This window comes from Diabrotica undecimpunctata, chromosome 3, assembly GCF_040954645.1.
Source record: "Diabrotica undecimpunctata isolate CICGRU chromosome 3, icDiaUnde3, whole genome shotgun sequence".
NCBI classification, from domain to species: Eukaryota; Metazoa; Arthropoda; class Insecta; order Coleoptera; family Chrysomelidae; genus Diabrotica; species Diabrotica undecimpunctata.
The window spans coordinates 108,032,757-108,055,073 of record NC_092805.1 but is presented as its reverse complement, the minus strand read 5'-3'; the positions used below and the strand labels follow the sequence as shown (position 1 = coordinate 108,055,073).

General features: G+C 31.8%; 1 protein-coding gene across 2 annotated transcripts in view; it reads right to left on the bottom strand.

The window, feature by feature from the left end:
• Nucleotides 1-17,969, bottom strand: part of LOC140437191 (farnesyl pyrophosphate synthase-like) — an 85,305-nt gene extending 67,336 nt beyond the window's left edge. For both annotated transcript variants that reach the window (XM_072526545.1, XM_072526546.1), the window contains exon 1: nt 17,619-17,969. In XM_072526545.1, coding sequence (XP_072382646.1) covers nt 17,619-17,833 — 215 coding nt within the window. In that variant the 5' untranslated portion in view covers nt 17,834-17,969. The remainder of the gene's footprint in view (nt 1-17,618) is intronic.
• Nucleotides 17,970-22,317: the final 4,348 nt, after the last annotated feature.

Sequence of the window (22,317 nt, the reverse complement as noted above, 5' to 3'; positions counted from 1 at the left end):
AATAATCAGCTTTAAAGTCCATAGCGTGGAAATCTGATCGGTAGTTGATTGACCAGCTATAAACTCGTTTGGTAATTTCCCACTAACCTTTCTGCATACGGTTTTAGGCGATTACAAAGAAGAGCGGAAAATTTGTTCTAAGCGCTGTTTAATAAAGTGATCCCTCTATAGTTGGAGCATTCGAGGATGTCACCTTTCTTGTGTATGGTACAAATTATGCCGTTATTCCAGTCGCTGGAGGAGACTTTCATTAATATTTTTCCGAAAACTTTTGTTACATAAGTACGTTACTAATTGAAAGGGATCAAATCAACAGACTAAGTGGTTCAAACTTTGTCACATTGAAATCTTTAACTGATTTTTTAGACAATATTGTGAAAATTAAGTTTAGATTTACATCCCACCTTACACAGATACGTTTTATTAGAAGAAAAGGTTAACAAGCATTGCCAAGCGAAACCTGAAGATTCAGATTTGGTTAAAGAATTAAAAATACAAAAAATTATGCATTCAAAAAGCTATTTAAACCCCACTACTTGCATTGTGGCTTATTCTTGGACCCAAATTTTAAGGCAATAAAATTTCTCAGTGAGGCAAGATAGATGAACGTTAAGGAATGGGTAAAGTATCTGCTATAAAATATTTCAGAATCCCAATCTACGAACAAAGTTGGTCAGCATCAAAACAAGCCAAGAACAAGTCAGCAAACTGACGAACTCTTTGCTTTCACAAACTCCACACTCCCATTATCTTGAACAATCATCTTAGACGAATTTAAGGATTCATGAGGCTGAGAGGATATTCATAACATTTATCTACGTTTACAAAACAACTTAGACCATTTATGTCTTTAGAGTCTTGCTGTCCCGCTTTTGGAACCATGTCGCAACATCTTTTTACAGTGAATATCCAGCGATTGAAACGCTCGATTAGAGTACTCCCGCAATCAAATCGCGACACGTAACGAGCAAACACTATTAGATGTGCCTGAACCTCGACGGGATGGGAGCATCTAGAAGGAAAAAACTAATAAAGTGAGTTGCAACTCAACGTAAAAAACGATGTAGGAACGGAGATCAAGTACGGATTAGTATCACAAAAGAGAGTAGATGAACAACACGGCCATGACTATCAGCATAGGGAAAACAATGTGTTAGAGAGAGACGTCGCATTTCGTGACGTACTGGCGACGTCCGAGCGTGGTGCGCGATCCTATTTTTAGGTGGGTCGTACGGTGCGCGAAACAGATGTGCGGTCGGAACCTTAATTTTTCACGCGATGCATCGGGATCCCGTAGATATGAAGGGCGCGGCTGTTTAACAGGCGTCAAATGAAAGCGTTGGTGGCCCAGAGAAGCCACTGTTAATTCTTCTGTCAAAGTTTAATAGTAACTTGCAATTCGTCTTCTTTTCCGTATAGTGCCTAACAGAACATGACATTCGACGCAGGTCGTGGCAGTCGACGCAGAATGTGACATTCGGCGTAAAATGTCACGTGAAATGACGTGACATTCGACGTGAAATAACGTGAATGACCTGACATTCGACGTGAAATGTCACATTCGACGCAGGACATGGCAACGCAAGGCTTCGCTTGACATAAAACGTAATATTCGACATAGGATATATTCAGTAGTAATATGAATCCCTTCGAGTACATACATAGAGTAATGGAATTTCAAAGAAGACTTAATCAATTAAAGAAAGACATTAAATCGTATGAGGATTTTAAATAAATTACAAGAAAATTAGATAGCCTGCATATTGACAACAAAACGTGGAAACTGGAAGAGGTGAATCTACAGCAGCAGCAATACACCTGGATTTACGCATGTAGAAAACTACCACCAGCTACATATCCATTAAGACGTATTCAACCAACACCATGGGTGTCAACAACAACACCAGCGAGCATATGAAAAGTGAAATAGACAATGTCTATGCAATGTCTTGTGTAATATTAGCATCTATTTATATTAATTTTAAAAATTATTTTTGAAATTGTAAGAAAAAAATTAGAATCTTCATGTCATATAAGACTCGATCAATAAAGTGTTTTAAATAAAAAAGCGTTTAATTTCTAATATATTTATTTATACATATAAAAATTACAATGGTATTATGTTATTGGCAAACCAGTGACGTAGACGATCCACATTTCTTTCGGTGCATGAAAATAATCCAGTGGCATGACATGGGTTTGCAGTAGGACCAACGTTTCCAGTAGCATGAGACGTACGTTTTCAGAATTACGAGGGACACTTAATAACTATAAGCAATAATAAGTATTACGCTGTATCTTTCCCCAATTTAAAAATTCAAAAAAGTTTTACATTTCCTTCTTTACCTGCGAGAACCAAAATAAATGCTTTATTTCAAACAAACAGCGGTCAAACATATTTATTGTACAATGATAATTCATACACTGAATTTAATGAAGCTGGAGATGTCTTAAACCGTGGTCCAATAAATTATCTGTTCCCCGGAATACCGGATAAAATAACATCAGCATTCAGGTACACGGATGGGTTTATTTACTTTTTTCAAAACAATACCTATTATAAGTACAGCGAATACATACGTAAAGTTGTAGCAGCAGGAACGTTCAGTTGGGAACTTTTTGGGATACCCTGCCCTGAAGACGGCCTATTAAAACAATTAAAAATTTTGTTAAACAAAATTGTAATTCAAAATTCAAATGGTCTGTCGCGCCCTTCATATCTACGGGATCCCGATGCATCGCGTGAAAAATTAAGGTACCGACACCGACCGACCGCACATCTGGTTCGCGCACCGTACGACCCACCTAAAGATAGGATCGCGCACACGCTCGGACGTCGCCAGTACGTCACGAAATGCGACGTCTCTCTCTAACACATTGTTTTCCCTATGCTGATAGTCATGGCCGTGTTGTTCATCTACTATAGAGGAGCTATAATAAAAAGATGCGCTTAGATGAGTGAAATAATGTTTGTTAATCATTTACAATTTACTTCTGTTATCTGTAACAATTCTTTAAAATAAAATGGCTTTTATTATGTACTTGTGTTTTAGGTCATTTGAAACTCGTTCAAATAAATATTGACTTAAATTTTATTTTGAAAAAGGTTAGAAATTGAAATATCAATAAATACTTGGATAAAAATAGAAATTGAGATAAGCAAATACTACAAGTGTAAACAATCCGCGAAAAGAGCGCGAGATTGTTTACAACGGGAATCCTCCTGAAAAAAAAACTGCACGAGATTTGTCACGTAGACCAGGGTACATCTTGGATAAGTTAACAGTTAACGAGACTTGTCACGTAGCCCAGGCCACATCTTGGATAAGTTAGTCAATAACCAAGATGTAGGTTAAAACGTAGGATCACGATGGTAAAGGATAGTATATTATTAAGTATAATTATAACATTTTATTAACTACAAATATTAATAAAAAATCATACATTTTCTATACTTAATCAATCACTCATTTTAAAATTTAATAATCGACCCTATACTTTGTAAAACAGAATTTTAGTTTACATTTATCTAAGTACATACACATTTCTTAAAATTGGCAACATTGCATAGTCCTTACTTCAGTCTGATTCCTGTCACGGATGTAAATTTCCCAACTTAACAGTAACAGTAGCACACATAAAAGATTAAAAAGGGGACGGTCATTCGTACAAAGTACAAAATACTTAATGAATAAAATTATTATTTTATGAAACTATTTCAGTTAGAATTCCATAAACGATTTTTCGTAGTTTTTTAGTAGAAAATTATTCTGCAAATATGCCAATAATTTACATGAAATTTTTGCAATGTGTCAAAAATAAAATTTTGTTCAGAATTAATAATTATTAATTTTAATATTTTATTAAAATAAGTTATATTAATATTCATCTATAGACGGGTCCAAAAATCTAGATTTCTAATATACATAATAAATATATATATATATATATATATATATATATATATATATATATATATATATATATATATATATATACAGTAGACTCCCTCTATAACGAGAACTGAAATGACAGACTAATTACCTCGTTATAAGCCGATCTCGTTATATCAGACAATAATACTGTGCATACATATGAATCTGTAGTTTTCTAAAACATTAACTTCCTATAATGAAGCCATTCGGAGCAATATAAGATGCTAATAAATATTGTTTGAATGGCGTTTTTGAAAAAAAGTTATTTACTTTTATTGTCAATGAAATATATTAAAACATAAAAGAGTTGTTTACTTTTATTATCAATGATATACGTTAAAACAAAAAATCTGTACTTATATTTTTTTCCAACTACATAATGTATAAAGCGTATTTTCAAGGATATCATAAACTATTGCTTCTGCAATTTTAAGAACTCTGACATTTTTAACTGCTTTAAATGGTCCAGTATCATTCTATCATATTTTCTAAAGATGTGAAACAGTTGTATTTATTCATTGTAAAGAAGTTTATTGCAGGCTGCAGTTAAGTTTATTGAGGGGCTGTTTCAAAAGGTATTTATTTATAGCCACGACCCGACCAAAAACGTAAAAAACTTGTTTTTGGATCTTATTTTCTCTCGTTATAACCAAATTTGCCTCGCTATAGACGGTTATAGTTCAATAGAAATTTCACGGGACATCTAATGTATCTCGTTATAAGCGAGACCTCGTAATAACCGTGTTCGTTATAGAGGGAGTATACTGTATATATATATATATATATATAAATCTTACCATCATTGCTGCATCATTTTATTATAGGTATGTTTGTGCGTCCACTCGAAAAATTGAAATATATCTAAATTTTAAACTGTTGTTGCATATCTTGCAACAATGGCTACTTCGGTGTCAACTCAGTTTTCTATATACTTTAAGAATAAAGAAGATGATTTTTACTTTCACTAAGATAGCAGTTTTGCATCCACATATTTTGCCATCGTTGGAACGTCCCAATATACCATATTATAGCACGCCGACATTTCTGTGTCCGCAACGGGTATTTTTGTTCATAGGAAAGCTGTTCCTGCATCCGCAACGTTGCCATTATCAAATACCTCGGTTCAGTTTATTATTCATTTTGATGTGATCCTAAATACTATTTGTACTCTGTTAGAAAATATGTCTGCGTAGAATATGCCAACTTATATTTTCAAGGTTGTCTGCTAGATAATGAGTAGCATCATTTGGTAAATGAAGGAAAGTTCAGTACTCCATAATGACAAAATAAAAAGAAATCGTAAATCAGGAAAAACTGATATAGTGTTATTCATGATAATTATTGACTCACAGGAATATCACTAATTTAAAATGAGAATTAAAGATATTAAAGAAAGAATTAAAGAAAAAGAAAAACTGAAAAAAAAAAATATTCTACTAAATAAAACCTAATATGTCAGAAAGTAATAGTTTTGAATATTAGGTTAATCAAAATATGCAGCAAATACTAACGCACTATACAGAATGTCCCTAATTTTCTAAGCACATTTCAGTATTGCATGATATAATAATATTTTAATAATGGTGTCAAAACTAATGAATTTATTATAAAAATTCCAAAATACTCATATTTCTCAAATAAGATATAATGTAAACCTTTTTAATAAAACTTATTAACAATTATCAGTGTTGCAACTTTTGAAATAAAAGTAGAGTATCAAAAATAAAAAGTGAGAGAATAGAAACGTTCCTGTTTACCTAGAAAAGTTTCGGACCAAAGTTATTAGCTACATTCAGAACTGAATTGTTTATAAATAACATTTTTTTTTATTATTAATTAGTTTTGAAGTAATGATGCTGTTTCAAAAACATATTTTTCCACTATTTGTAACATTAAAAAATATCTTAAATATAATATATTAGGCATAATTAATCTTATAACTTTTATTATATATATATTTTAAATTTGAAATTTTTTAGATTTGAAAAAATCGTATAATACGAAAAAACATTTAATTTCCTTTTTTGGATGATAGAAAATGGTGCTTGTAATGGCATCGACATTTTTTAAACAACAAATCCCATTTTTTGTAACAAAATTCGAAAAATCATATTATTTATATACCCAGACCAATATTAAATATAAATCATACAGTATACTTTTTGAGAAAAATGCAGTTGAAAGTTTTTTCGTTCTAATGATTACTTCAAAGTAGGTGAATATCTCAAAAAAACATTATAAGTAGCAAACAGTTGTAACTGTGGTGATTATTTTTTTTTAAACAATTTTTGATAAGACCAAAAATTTAAAAAACGTTTCGGTATATTACGATTATTTCAAAATTGATTCAGATGAGACTGAATATTATTAATTAAAGATTAAGCTCTGAAACTCTGAAGATTGTTAATAATAGTAAACTAATACAAAATACACTGAAAACAAAAAATAACTTCGAATGTGCTATAAGCACAGAAGTAAGAATAAATCGTAAACTGGCGGCAGGCATTAATATATCTCGTGATTGTCAGCCCAGTGTAAAATTGTATCACAAATTAACTCAACCGGTAAATGTTTCGTATAAAAACTTTAATTTGGAGTCATGTTTTATTGCCAAAAATATTTGTATTTCTGGATTTAAGTTCTTCACACTCTCTTTTTTTTGGTGGTGTCTTGTTTCTTATGTGATCTGTAAAGATTTTTTTTGCAATTTCTTTTTGGTCTAAAGTCCATGGCACAAGAGTATGACTTTTTTTGTTGATAGTAGGGACATTTTTAGGTTCGACTTAAACTAACTCACTAGCATCTAATTCGGCATCACTTGTTTCGTCATAACTCATCCTCCATGTTTAAGTTGATTTCATCTAAAGTCTTGCCTTTATATCACCCTGCTTCTCCTTTTAACATCAGCATTAAGAGCTTGAAAATTTTTGCCGTTTGATATACATCATCGGGCAATCTATACACCTGTTTATGTACGCCATTAATGTGATCCATAAAAGTTGTTAGTTGTTCGATATCATTCGGCGACATGTTGAAGATTTGGGTGGCTAAATGTTTGCATAATCTCGTCGATGTAATGGTACCAGGATTTTTTACTCCACTCATTTTGACATATGTTTCCTTAACTTTATAACCGGTCATCGGATTATTTGTACCGATTTTCGGGAACAAATATATATTTGAATAACCAACAAAGTTTTTTCTTCAATTTGTCAAAACACCTGTGTGTTCTTGTAGGCCAATGCTGAAGAGCACTGGAACACCCCTTCCTCGTTTGTCACGAATCACAACTCTTTTGAATTTAGTTGGCAATGTTTTTCAGTATGTGTTATGGCTTCTGAAAACTCTTCATATGTTTGATGAGTACTTCTTTCAGAATAAACGTGAAGTGGCATGCGCTCCATTTCGCCAAAATCGTTAACTTGTTCCATTTCTTAATATTTAAATCTGCAGTAGCAACGGTTGATATCTCAAACTTCCAAGCATCCTCCTGTAACTGCTTAAAAGTTTTAAAATTTGACGCTGCTTTAGCTGTTGTCAACGTGGAAATATGATATTTTCGTTTCAGAATAAGCAATATGGCGATATCACAGCATTGTTTTAAAGAAGTTTGAATGTTCATTGTAATGTAGGAGAAGCAAAAATTTTCCTGACTGCATCATATTTTGCTACTTTTTTAGTAGCGTCAACAAATAAATCGAACTATACTGGCTGAAGTGCATCATATAAATTTTTGATTATTGGTTGTAAAGTGTGTATTTCTATCAACGATTTAGTAAGCTCTCTCATTTTTCTCTGTGAGTTTTTAAATAGCGAGCTCGGAATTTACAAATCAATAAATCTTTCTTTGCCACTAAAGAAACTTTCCTTAACTGAGGATCTACTAATAAATATTTAACAAATACGCACAAAAATACATCGAAAAACACTAGCGTAATGCGTAGTAGACACTTTTTTTTTATTTTGTGGGGCTGTGCTATTATCACTGCATCAGTAGTAATCGTGAATGTACACCAACCTATCATTTTATTCTTCAGAGATGTTCCTTTAGTGATTTCATGATTTAGTATGGACCATTCATCTTTTAGCAGATTTAAAATTCTCTTCTTGATATGTTCAGTTTTCAGCCTATAGATTAATTGATACTGTATAAAGCAAACTCAATAAAACAATCTTTGTGTTAAATTAAGTAACGTAAATAAATCCATTTAAACTTGTGCATTCGTGTTTAAATTAAATATAAATAATTGTATAAAAATACACATTTTAGAAGTATTTAATTTTGTTCCGAAGGGATTGTTTAACTATCGTATTTTGTTCAATTCTCTACTCATAAAATAAAAGCTAACTTCTAACACCTATCTATTAAAATGTTAAAAAATCTGATGTTGACCCGTCATGTACCTGACATCGCTTCAAGGTGGGTGGGTTATGCGACTTTCATCATCAGGTTTATCATGCACAAAAAGATATTAGTATCTAGTTTTTGAAAAACGTCTAAAAATCTGTCCCTGTATTTAAATTTATCTCTAATTAACCACCCCGAATCTGAATGTGTTCTTTTACAATATCGAAAGGTTTTTCGAATAAAAGTTGTTCGCAAGGCCAGCCCCAGCCGTGCACATGTCGGAAATATACATTCTTGAAAAATCACAAAAAACAAAAGTACGAGAGTAAAGTACCACAACTTCTAGATGAATGTTGCTGTAAACATTTTCAAATGATGCATTTTAGTAAAAAGCTTAAATATGAAATTTCATCAAAGTAATATCGTAAAAATAATATATTTACAACTTAAACTCTATTACCTACATGTTACTGTTATTCCAATGCAAAACATCTATATATTTGATGGTATTTCAGATGGTTAGCAATGTTGCCAAATTGAAATGACGCAGAATAATCGAGAGAATGAAAATAATATACACCAATGAATTATACTCCATTGTTTCATGCGCCTCCTGAAGGAGATATCGTGAACTAATATATACACAAATATTTCATGCTAACATCATTGTTACGTCACTTAAAATCCTTAATATACTTGTTGCTGTAACTCAGAACTATATGCAAGTTTGTCACATCCCTTGTTTGGATTACGAGTGTCTTCTGATGTCAGTTAGAAGAAATTGGTTACGACCATTTTTGAAATATAAGCGATTGTAATACTGCGTCCGTATATTGACGCAACAAAGCGGCGGATGCAGCATTACATGCAAAAACATAAATGTAAGGACGCATCAATGTCTGGAGGATCTATATATATATATATATATATATATATATATATATATATATATATATATATATATATATATATATATATATATATATATATATATATATATATATATATATATATATAAGAATGGAAAAGGATAATGCGAGTGAATAATAAAAGTAAAATGTAATGGCATGTCTCACAAAACAGAAAACCAAAAAAGGTATATCAATGGAAGGCAAGCGTATTTCTGACTATTGGTCGTCTTCAGTACAGTGCAGCAAAGTTAGAAAAAGGAGCATGTTAACTTGGGAAAGGATCACTACATGAGCAATGCGACCAATTTGTGGCATTAGAGTTAGAAGACCCTGATGGTTTCCAGGGCAACAACTAACAATAACCACGGAGGAAGCTACAGCTACCCGGGGAAAGATATGCCAAACGTTGAAACATTTAAAACAAATGGAAAAGGATAATGCGAGTGAATAATAAAAGAAAAATGTAATGGCATGTCGCACAAAACAGAAAACCAAAAAAAGGTATATCGATGGAAGGCAACCGTATATACGTATTTCTGGCTATTGGTCGTTTTCAGACCAAGTTAGAAAAATGAGCATGTTAAAGCTGCACCTTACTGAAGACGACCAATAGTCAGAATACGTATATACGGTTGCCTTCCATCGACATACCTTTTTTGTTAGGTATAAATTTCGGTTTTTTTGTAAATGTTAATATCTTTAAAAAAAAATAAATTTAGAACCTTCATATTACACAGAATGATGGTTCGTGTGATGGTTAAAGTATGGACACAATTTTTAAAGCGATAGTTCAAATAGTTTAAAAGTTATTTAATTTCATCATCATCATCAGTTGGCGCTACAGCTTTTCGTGAGCCCTGGCCTGTCTAAACAAATTCATTCATCTTTCCCTTCAATCCTTCCATTCTTCCATCCTTCCCTGCCCACCACAAATTAAATTTTTTTGCAATAATTTAAGTCAGAAAATTATGAAGTTACAATAATTCTACAAATAACTTATGAAAGAAGATTTATTCTATCAATATTATTTAAAAAAAAAATAGAGAGAACCCATTTTAAATATTGCAAAATTATTTTGCAAAAACATGTCGATTTTTTGCTTATAAACAATTGGAATAACCTTTTAACTGTTGCCTACACGAAAACTTTTTTTAGCTGTTAACTGTATCTCTGGATCTTGTTTATGGATTTCCACATTTCTTGTTTTAATTTGTATGTAGGTACGTACTTTTTGAGTGCATTACGAATCTGTTTAAAACAGTTTTTTTTTATTTCTTAATTTTGTTTTAATAATATTTGTGGTAATTTTATTGTAAAACATAAATATTAATTTATTTATTATTATTTATTGACAACAATTTTTAAACAAATTATAAAAAAATGTTTTTTGTTTTGAACATACTTACCTTTTTTTAATAATTTGACTTATTCTAAGACAAAAGTTATCCATGTGTTTTTTTGTAAAATACTTTAAACATAAAATGCAAATAAACAATTAAAAATGTGGAAAAAATGCAAATAACCAATTTTAGCGTTTTTCAAGGCCATTTTATAATAGTTTGAACATCTAGTTTAAAAATTCGCATATCATTTTGATATTATATTGAAAAAGTCAGTTTAAAATAACCATAAACAAATTGATGTATCATTGCATTTCGGAATATATAGACTTCTAAACTTTAACATTCGAAACACATTGTTTATTTCTTACCCACAAGTTGAATCTTTCGAATCAAATCAAATGAAAGAATAAAGTGGTTTCAAACAAAAAAATAAATTTTTTATTTGTTGACAATTTGTTATAAATAAACAAGTTCCTGTGGTAAACGTTAACTAAACTTTTTATTGTAATGTTGTAGCATCATATTCTTTTGATTAAAATAAGATTCAGCGTGTGCTTGAGAAATAAACAATAGTCTATATATCCTGAAACGCAACGGTACCTATATCAATTTGTTTATGGATATTTGAACTGACTTATCAAATCTATATGCCATATAAAATCAAAATGGACTTATGCATTTTGAAACTAATGGATTTAAATTCAATGTCCAACCTATTGAAAAATGGCCTCAAAAAATGTTAAAATCGGATTTTTTTACTAATTATTTCCATATTACGTTTAAAGTATTTTATGAAAAAAAAAACACAAGAATAACTTTCATCTTAGAATAACTCAAATTTATTAAAAAAAAAAGTATGATGAGGAAAAAAAAACATTTTTTTGTTTAAAAATTGTTAAATGAATAAATAATAACAAATAAATAATAATAAATAAATAAGTTTATAGTAAAAATCATAAATATTTATGTTTTACAATAGAAATTACCACGAATATTACAAAAAAAATAAAAAGTTGAAAAAAAAAATTTAAGCAAATTACATGGTTTATTTAACAATTTATTTATTTGAATAACCCTTAACCACTGACATGCGGTATGCCATACCGAGCCGAAAATATATTTTGTTGTAAAACGTGTTTTATAAAAGATTCTTAGAACACCATCTGTGTACCTTTAAGTGGGGTTTAATTGTACTTGCTCTTAACTGCTGCAGTTTTAGTACACGTTTAGTCTTTGAGCTACGTTGACATAAAGTTTTCTTGCGGTATCAAGTACCGCATGTCAGTATTTACGTTTCTATAGTTAAAAGCAGTGTAGTGTATTATTTTGCTGTTAGTATGGCTGCAAGTTCATCCAGTTGTTCTAAATTTAGCCGCAAAACTGTAAAGCTTTCAGATGATGCTTTTGAGGCTGTTTTATCTCAATGGGCTGACGAAGTACCTAGTGATTTAGAATATTTTAGTGATAGTGATGTTGACGATGCAAGCGAAGTATGTATTGAAAGTTCACACGACACCGGAAATGAGCAGTCGGAAAGTTCTGAAGACGAATATCATTTAAGTGATAATGGTAAGTCATATTTTTATGGCAAAAATCATTTTAAGTGGTCTACTACAGCACCCTCGAAAAATGTAAAAACTCCGTTACACAACCTTATAACAAAAGTACCAGCTGTGCGGTCCAGAGATGTAAGAAACGAAACTTCATCATTTTTTTTAATTTTCTTATTTCTGAGGATATAATACAAGAAATACGTAAATGGACAAATAATAAATTACGAGCAATTAGTGAAAACTATAAAAGAATGAATAGACCAGAACTAAATGAAATTGATGAAATAGAACTAAAAGCCTTTTTGGAATTGCTTTTATACTCATCAGCTTTCAAATCTAATGACGAAGATATAAATTCTGTATTTGCTACAGATGGCACTGGTAGAGATATATTCAGATGTGTTATGTCAAAAGAAAGATTTGCAATATTTCTAAAATGTTTACATTTTGATAACCCTCTGGATAAAGAAGAAAGAAAAAAGATAGATCCAACAGCAGCCATTAGTAACATATTTAATATATTCATATCAAATTGTCAAAAATTGTATTCCGTAGGCACATGTGTTTGTATTGATGAAATGTTGGTCGGCTTTAGGGGAAGGTGTAGGTTTAAAATGTATATGCCTAATAAGTCTGTGAAATATGGCATTAAAATAATGTGCCTGACTGATGCACGAACAAGTTACTTATACAATGCCTATATATATGGAGGCAAGGACACTGACGGAACTGGGTTATCTGAGGAAGAAAAGAAGATGAATAAACCAACTCAATCTGTTCTTCGGCTTGCTAAACCTATTTATGGAACTAACCGTAATATTACAGCTGATAATTGGTTTAGTTCTATAGAATTAGTAAAGCAGTTGGAAGTAAAGAAGTTAACGTATGTGGGAACCCTCAAGAAAAATAAACGGGAAATCCCTCCGGAATTCCAGCCACACCGATGTAGGCAAGTAAATTCAACTACTTACGGATTTACGAAAAGTTTATTCCTAATTTCCCATGTGCCAAAAAAATCGAGGACTGTTTTACTTATTTCTTCGATGCACCATTCAATAGGCACGGATCAGATTACTGGAAAACCAGAAATTATAGCTCATTATAATCGTACGAAATAGGAGTAGAGGCAGACCACGACTGAGATGGAGGGACGGTGTGGACGAGGACGCAAGGAAAATCGGCGCGACAAATTGGCAACGGTTGGCGATGAACAGAAACGACTGGCGAAATAGACTGGGGAAGGTCAAGGCTCAACTAGAGCTGCAGCACCACTGATGATGATGATGATAATCGTACGAAAGTAGGTGTCGATACTTTAGATGCCAAGTGTGCCAAATATTCTGTAAAACGTCGTTCTCGCCGATGTCCACTTACTATTTTTTACCGCATCATTGATATAGCTGCTGTTAATTCGCATGTTGTGTACCAATCACTACAAGAAGATAATATGGAAAGGCTAAACTACACAAAGGAGTTGGCGAAACAATTAGTTTTACTTCATCTACAAAGAAGACTCGAAAATCCCAGAATCCCGAGAGAATTATTATGTGGTATTGAACGAATACTAGGACAAAAACGCCAAAAAGAAGCAGATTTTGAAGAAAGGCTTGAGAAAAAGAAGACGTGTTACTTATGCCTAAGTGCATTAAAGCGAAAGACTTTTTATGTGTGCTTTTCTTGTGGAAAACCAGTGTGCTTACAGTGTACAAAGAAAAATTGCGGACCTTGCGCGCAAAATGACTAGTTATTTTATTGTAATTTTTGGTTATTGTCAGAATTTTGTATTTTAGTTTCTCATTAAATTTAAATCATTAGTCTGTTTCTTTTAACATTATTTTACCATTTGTTAGTCACAAGTAATCAATTTTTCTTGTAATTTAGTTTATAAACGATTTTGTAGTAACGTCCACCATTTTTTTAAATATTATGCATGCATTCATAATATTCTTGAAAAAGTAAAGTTTATTTTACTTGTAGCAGTATATTATGCTACAGCAATGTGAAGAATCATTCCGTAGTTGATATAAAAAAACAAATACAGTGATATAAGATAAATTCATATTAAAAATAAAGGAGAATAGGCAACGGTATGACATACCGCATGTCAGAGTCTACGTCCTGAAACATCCACGTCAGTAGTTAAGGGATAATAAAGATTCGTAATGTACGCCAAAAGTACATACAAATTAAAAAAAGAAACATAGAAATCCATAAACAAGAACCAGAGATACAGTTAACAGCTCTTTAACAAAATCAAATTTTTCACGGTAAATAAATATGTTTTCATATTAAAATGTAATGTTTGTCTATAAGAAATATAATACATCTATCTATCAAGCATCATTATATCCATTTTAGGGCATGTGGCATGTCTCTCCTTATCTCCTCTGCTGGTGTCTATCCACTACTGTGGGATATCATAATAAAAGATGAGTAATTTACCACAATTAATTTTCTCCTTCATCCTTTGTAAAGATATAATGATGTTATGTCAATCAATTGGCTATTGCTTTATATTCATCAGTTCCATGTGCATGTCGTTTTGCTTCCTATTGCAATGAATATCTTCTTGTAAATTTACCCCAGTGACATTGACTTCAACTATCATTTTTTTCATATCATCTCTTCTCCTATTAACATGCCTAAAATATTACCATACTTTGATTTAGGCTTTTATTGAGTTTCCTGTTAGTGTTGTTTCAATAGTATGAAGTAATTAATGTGGTGTGCTGCCCGTGGTATGCACATCAACCTACAATAAACCCACATTTCCAAAGCCATCAGGAGTCTAGGATCTGATTTTTTATCACATTATGAGATACTGACACATTTGTTCTTTGTGCACTACCTTGATACTACTTCTATTAATGATTATTTATTAGGTACTTTGTTTTCTGAATATTTATTTTTAAACCATATTTGCATACATACCCAGTTTAGTCATAATACTTTCAAGTTCCTCTCTTTATAATGCCAATATTATGATATCACCAGCATATCGAAAGTTGCTGATTTTTCATCTTCCTATTGTTACTCCACCTTGTGATTCATCAAAAATTGAAAGCATTTGAGTAGTCAATAATGCACAAGTATTTTTCTAGTCTCAGCTGTCCTACAATTTGATGACAATTAAAAATGTGTTCCCTAGTGCTTTCCCTAGAACAAACTTGCACTGTTCTTAGTGGATTTGAGGCAAGAGTATCAATTTTAGTCTTTCATTGATTTGCATGAGACATTAGTTCTGCTGTACAATAGTTGCTGCAATCTCTTAGTGATCCTTTTTTGTATATGTACAAGTGAGCTTCCATAAATCATTTTGCCATTTTCCAGTGTTTCAGATTTTATTGTAGGTCCTAAGCTTTACTTCAATCCTTAATTCTCCCATTTCTTTAAATGTTTTAGCTGTTATTCTGTCTATTATAGGTATCTAACAAAATTACTTAGTTATGTCTAAATGGGAAGGACAATTACAAAGGAATGGGTAGGGTTTTGAATGGACAGAATTAATATTTAACTCAACTACTGTATAAAATAAACAAATAAGTAATAATTGAAATGAAGATGGCTTTCATCAGGAACTATATGTATATACAGTAGACTCCCTCTATAACGAGAACTGAAATGGCAGACTAATTACCTCGTTATAAGCTGATCTCATTATATCAAACAACAATAATACTGTGCATACATATGAATATGTAGTCTTCTAAAACATTAACTTCCTATAGTGAAACCATTCGGAGCAATATAAGATGCTAATAAATATTGTTTGAAAGGCGTTTTTGAAAAAAAGTTGTTTACTTTTATTGTCAATGAAATACATTAAAACAAAAGAGTTTTTTTTATTGTCAATGATATACGTTAAAACAAAAAATCTGTACTTGCATTTTTCCCAATTACATAATGTATAAAGCCCATTTTCAAGGAGAACATAAACTATTGCTTCTGCAATTGGAAGAATTCTCTCATTTTTGACTGCTTTAAATTGTTCAGTATTACTCTATCTATCATATTTTCTAAATATGTGAAACAGTTGTATTTAATGTAAAGAAGTTTATTGAGGGCGGCAGTTATATTTATTGCGGGGCCGTTTAAAAAGGTATTTATTTATAGCCACGTCCGGGCCAAAAACGTAAAAAAACACGTTTTTCAATTTTATTTTCTCTTGTTATAACCAAATTTGCCTCGCTATAGAGGGTTATAGTTCAATAGAAATTTTACGGGACATCTAATGTACCTCGTTATAAGCGAAACCTCGTAATAACCGTGTTTGTTATAGGGGGAGTATACTGTAATATATATATATATATATATATATATATATATATATATATATATATATATATATATATATATATATATATATATAGTTTTATCACATAACATAAGAAGAAATATCTTAAGTAGTGGATTAAACCAGATTTTTCCCTGACCTTGTTTGTGTACAAGGTTGGAAAAACCAACATTTGTGTGAAAGTGAAACAAAATGTAATTAAAATATTAAGTTTTGATGGTCAAATGACAGCTTTAATATATTCATTCACAGATAAAAATCATTTTTAATATTTATTGATATTTTGGGTACATTATGGGGGTGTGATCAAAGCAAAATTGCAGTTAGAAATCATTTTACTTGTGGAATTATCACTTAATTTTAGAAATCATTGACAATGAAATTTGTAATAAGTATCTAGATTCAATATTTATTTAAGGGGCTCATGTACCATGTTTTTCAAACTAACATTTTCCCATTTATCTCACAGAAAAATAACATTTTTTTAAATGAAAAGGTCCTTCTTACCTAGCTTATCTTATGTTTTATTTTCCTACAATCAAATTTTTGAGCTATTTCTTAGAGGTTGTGAACTGTGAACTCATCAAGAATACTTATGCCATGTCAAATTGCCTTAAATTCATAATTTGTCATTTTATTTTAAACATTTGTCCCGCTCTACTTACTATATTTTTTGGGGGTATACTGGGCTTTCAGTATATAACCAATTTCAGATTTTCACTTGGTTAACTGGCAATACTAATAATTACTAATTGATCTAGCTCATTTCACTAGGACCAACTAAAAGTAAGCCCAGGTCCAATTAAATTAAGATTGATTCTTGAAATGTTTTATTGATGAATTTCTGTTAAATGAATTTATAATATACATTTTTAAATGTTTGAGTAACTATACATTATCTTTAGGTCTTTAACCTTTGCAATTTAAGGAATTTAGTATTTTTATTTTTTACTGATTTCTAGTTGTCTTAGGTTTATTTATCTTAGAAAGTTGCTTATAAAAATACCACACTAGAGAAAGTAAAAAAATGTGACATACATTGAATTATGAATAATATTACCAGGACAATTATAATAAAGTTGTACAAAAATATAATATACCTACTTATACAAACATTCGATACTCTTTGTTCATATAATATCACAATGTATTTGTTCAAACCAATGAATGGTAAAACTGAAGAACTACACAAAACGAAATTTTATAAATTCAAAATAAGACAAACATATTATACCTTATATTGTTGTGTTTGCTGTGGACAAACCATTTTTCATTGGCAGACATTTGTTCTGAGCCGTTTAAATCCAGATTTTTCACCCCGAGTTTATGGTCCTGTCTGGATATAGCATCGCTATTTGGAGCGCTAGATGTTTTACTGATGTGTCTTCTAATATTTTTCAGGAGCTCTCGGCTGGATCTGTTAAACATTAGATTCTTTGAAGACATCATTTTTCATGCACTACACTACACCTAACAGAAGAAAATACAGTTTAATAATGAAATGAAAATCACTAAGCAGTCAAATCAAATGTTCAATGCGTGAACCGTATTTAACACCGGACCGACTGTGAGAGAGAGACAGAGATGAAACGAAAACAACTCCGCTGGAGGATGATATTCACGCATTGTTGCCGGACTTATGTCACGTAGGCATTGGATGAGACGGCGATTGCCATGGTCGTCGCTAAGAAGTGGTTAAAGGATATCAACCATACTATATTATTTATCTATGGATATCGACCCTAACAAATATAATCAACTAAACCTATTTTAAAATAGATACTAGTATTTATGGGCGGAAAACATGAATAACTTAACTTGTTTACAGTGTGTTGTTTTCTTTAAAATAGAAATTTAAAGAAAATGCTAAAATTCACAACAGATTCGTACTTCCGGGTGATTTTATGACATTGCAGATTGCAGCAGGACTGTCATAATAGTTTTAATTATTTACTTAGCGGGCTTTAAATATGACCACATAACGTCTTGTTATTTGTATATTATGCAAATGTTTCACATTTTAATAAAAATTAAGATGACAAAAGTTAACATAGTTTACTAAAATCCTGTTAAGGGTCCATCATGGGCATATATACGCTCATGATAGACCCTTTGATACTCCCATGATGGACGCGTTGCATTTTGTATAAAATAAGTAATTTTTATTTTAATAAACCAAAAGATATTCTAAACGATAAATAATATTACAAATAGGTATTTTTAAGAAAAAAGTTACATGCACAATTCACAAACAAATTGTTTACGTCCAGGATTTACATGTGCACATTTATTGTAACACCAATTCTTACACACATGACAACGAATCCATTTTTCTTTGGATCGTGAATGCGAAAATAGTTCGTTACAGTAAATGCAAGCTGCATCGTCCGAGTCGTCTTCTTCAAAAGAAGATTCACAATCGTCTTCAGAACTGTTTGTAGTTGAAACACGAACTTGCCTTTTCACTTTTTTTGCTCCTTGTTTTCTTTTTTTTGCTTCTTTTTCTGCAATTTTTTGTTTTATACCATCAATTTCTGGCGTTGAATTTAAATATCCTATTTTGCCCCGTTTTCTACCTCTTTTCTGAGTTACTTCAGATACTCCAGCTAAAGGAGGAGGACAAATATCTTCGACCGAGATATTTAGGACTGCTAATGATGTTGGTTTCTGATCAGTGATTTTTGATAAACCTTCAATCGAAGAAACATTTTGGTTCCGATGTTCCGGTAGTGAGTTCTCATCAGAACATCCTGGTAGTGGGTTTTGTTTATAATTTTCTTTATCTGTTGTTATAGACGGCAAAAATTGCCAATCCTCGAAGACATCTGGATTGAACGGTTTTATTCCTGTCTTTTTTAAATGCATTTATTGCATTTGATGGAAGAGCACTTTTGAAATATGCTTTATTAAAGATACTTGCTACTTTAAATTGGGTAACTGTTTTACCTGGATTCTGTCGCAGCCATAATTGAATTTCTTGGCCGTAGTAAGTTTGAAGTGGTCTAAAAAATCCTAAGTCCAAGGGTTGAACGTGATGAGAGCAGTGAGCAGGAAAACAAAACATATCTAATAATACCGTTTTCTTTTGCAAACTGGAGAGCTTCAAAACTCTTATGACTACCATGACCACCGAGCAACAACAAAACTTGGTTGGTTTTAGAAGCCTTTGAATACCTTAAAAAATGTTACAGCCAGAGACAGAAAATGTCGGAAGTCATCCATCCTTTTTCTTGAGCGAAGGCTACACTTACAGTAGGTGCATCGATCATAAGTTCGTCTTTCTTTCTCTGTTGAGGAAAAATCAAAGCAGGAGAAACATATGTTCCAATTGCATTCACTGCACATACGACCGTAACATGTAGACCGCGCTCTGCACTACTTAAAGCACCAACTTGTTTGCAAACTTTACTAGCATAAATCTTCTGCAATCTCATTTGCACAGTTGTCAAACCAGACTCGTCCAAAATGTTTTCCGGTGGAAATTGAAACTCGTCTAATATATGTGCTAATGCTGTAAAATAGGCACATATATTTGGTTTATTAAAAGCTTGAGCCGTTGCCAACGAAGTATTTTCTGGAGTTTTTAACGATATTCGAGGATTTCGCTTTAAAAAGCCTCTGATCCATTTCCAGCTTGCCATCTTGATTTCCTTATTAAAACTGTGGCTAATATTGTTTCTTTCAGCTACTTCGTATATAAGTTTTCGTAAATCTTTACTAGTCAGGCCAAAAAAACGAGCTTCCATGGTAATAATATGGTCAGCAATTTCCTTTTCAATAGCAGTGGAAAATATTGGTCTTCGTCCTCCCAAATTACCTTTGGTAGTTCCTTGTTGCTTATTAAAGCGGCTTTTCAAACTCGTTTTTGGAAAGTTAAATGTTTTTGCTGCCAGCTTAAACCCATAGTTTTTTCTTGTATGCTTTTTAAAGCTTGCTGCATATTACTCTTATTCCACTGTTGCCTTTTATGAGGATCCATCCCTATAAAATGTATTATGTTAATCGTTAGGTAGCAACTTATTTCCTTTTTCCTATGATGGACCCCTAGTCCGTCATAGGTAACGACAAACGGGTCCATCATAGGCAAATAGGCTAGACAGTAAATTTAATTCTGTTACTTTTGTTTTGACCATTCTAACCTAACACAAAGTATAGTATTTGACAAAGAAAGTGTAGTCATTTTATACAAAACAAAAGCAAGACTTAGCTTAACATATGTTACCAGTAAAATATTACTTACCAAAAAATGTTATTAGATCAGCAACGCCAAATTTTAATTTTATTTCACAAATTTACTGTTATAACTGCCACGGGTCTAATACTTTGCAAATACTAAACTACAAAATTCGTGCGCAAGCAGCAACCGGCGATGTGCATGTAACCGCGCCATATTTGAAATTACAGCAGGGGGTCCATCATAGGCAGGGGTCCAACATAGGCACACTTCCCATAACTGAAACAATTTTCTTTTTCTTAGGGTGCCTGTCCGTTCCGAACGTTGGCGATCATTCTGGCTATACTGACTTTGTTGGTTGCTATACGAAATAGCTGTGTTGAGGTCTTTCTATACCATGCTCTCAGGTTAGCCAGGATATTTTTCTTCGTTCTGGAGACCTTTTTCCTTCAATTTTACCTTGCAAAATGCATTGAAGTAGCTCATATCTGCCTTGATTTCTCATTATATGTCCCAAGTACTGCAGCTTATGGCTCTTCATGATGTTGACTAAATCCGCAGTTGTGTTCATCCTCCGCAGTACTTCTTCATTGGTGACTTTGTCTGTCCATGGTATCTTTAGGATCATTCTGTATGACCACAGCTCAAAAGCCTGAAGTTTTGATAGAGTTTCCACCTTTAATGTCCACGTTTCTACTCCCGTACAGAAACTATTTTGAACAACAATATTTATTAGCACTTTTTGTGTAGAATAAACCATTCTCTCAGAAACAACGCTTGAAGCGACCTGCAATTTTGAATGTCAGTTACACACGCAAAATCAATTTTAAATAAAATTTGTGTAAACTCAACGGTAAAAGTTTTGTAAAAGAATTTGTAGCTGAAGTTGTGTAGTTTCGAAAAACGTATTTATGTAATTTAAAAGAAGCAGTTTCAAACGTTTTAAATAATTTGTAAAGTGAAAGTTTAAATTCAGCGTTTTTTACACATATAGTCTGTCCCAAACCCTTCTTTCAGTGCGTCACTAATTTTGACGTCATATAGGATTTTAAGAATGTCGAGAATTATTGCATGGCATTTTAGTTAAATCTGACAGTTGCAGGATCGTAATCGGTTAAATGTGAAAAGGTTATTTTTTTTTTAAATATAGAATAAAAACTTAAACAATTCAAAATTGTTTTTTAATTTACATATTAAAGATTAAAGGTCCCGTTCTGTATATAAATTTTTATTGCGCATTGTATTGGGACGGCAGTTTGTCATAATTCCTATTGAACTGAGTTCATTAGTCTAATTTATTAACTTTATTTATTATAAAAATATTCTAACACTTAATTTATTAAAGTCTTTATTTGTACAATATTATACTAATCACTAATTTATTTCACACTGTAATTATATAATTTATTTACAACATTTAATATAATTTATACACCCGACAATAAGCGCGTTACATTTCAAAACTCAATATTATTATTCAGACTGCCTCACACAATGAAAGTTCCGCTATATATATCAAACAGCCGTTGTTCGGGAATCCCTTCGAAGCCCACTGATGTTGAACTGTGTTGACCCTTGAATTGTCTCGAATGAAAGGGAACGCCAGACCGGTTTCTAGCGGGTCGGAGAATATACTAGAACAAAAGTGAGAATAACAAAATGTTTACAGGTTAAATATGACTCATATTTATCGTAACACCATTCTATATATTCCAAGGAAAGTGCTTAATTAGTTAAGATTTACCATCTCCAATAATTC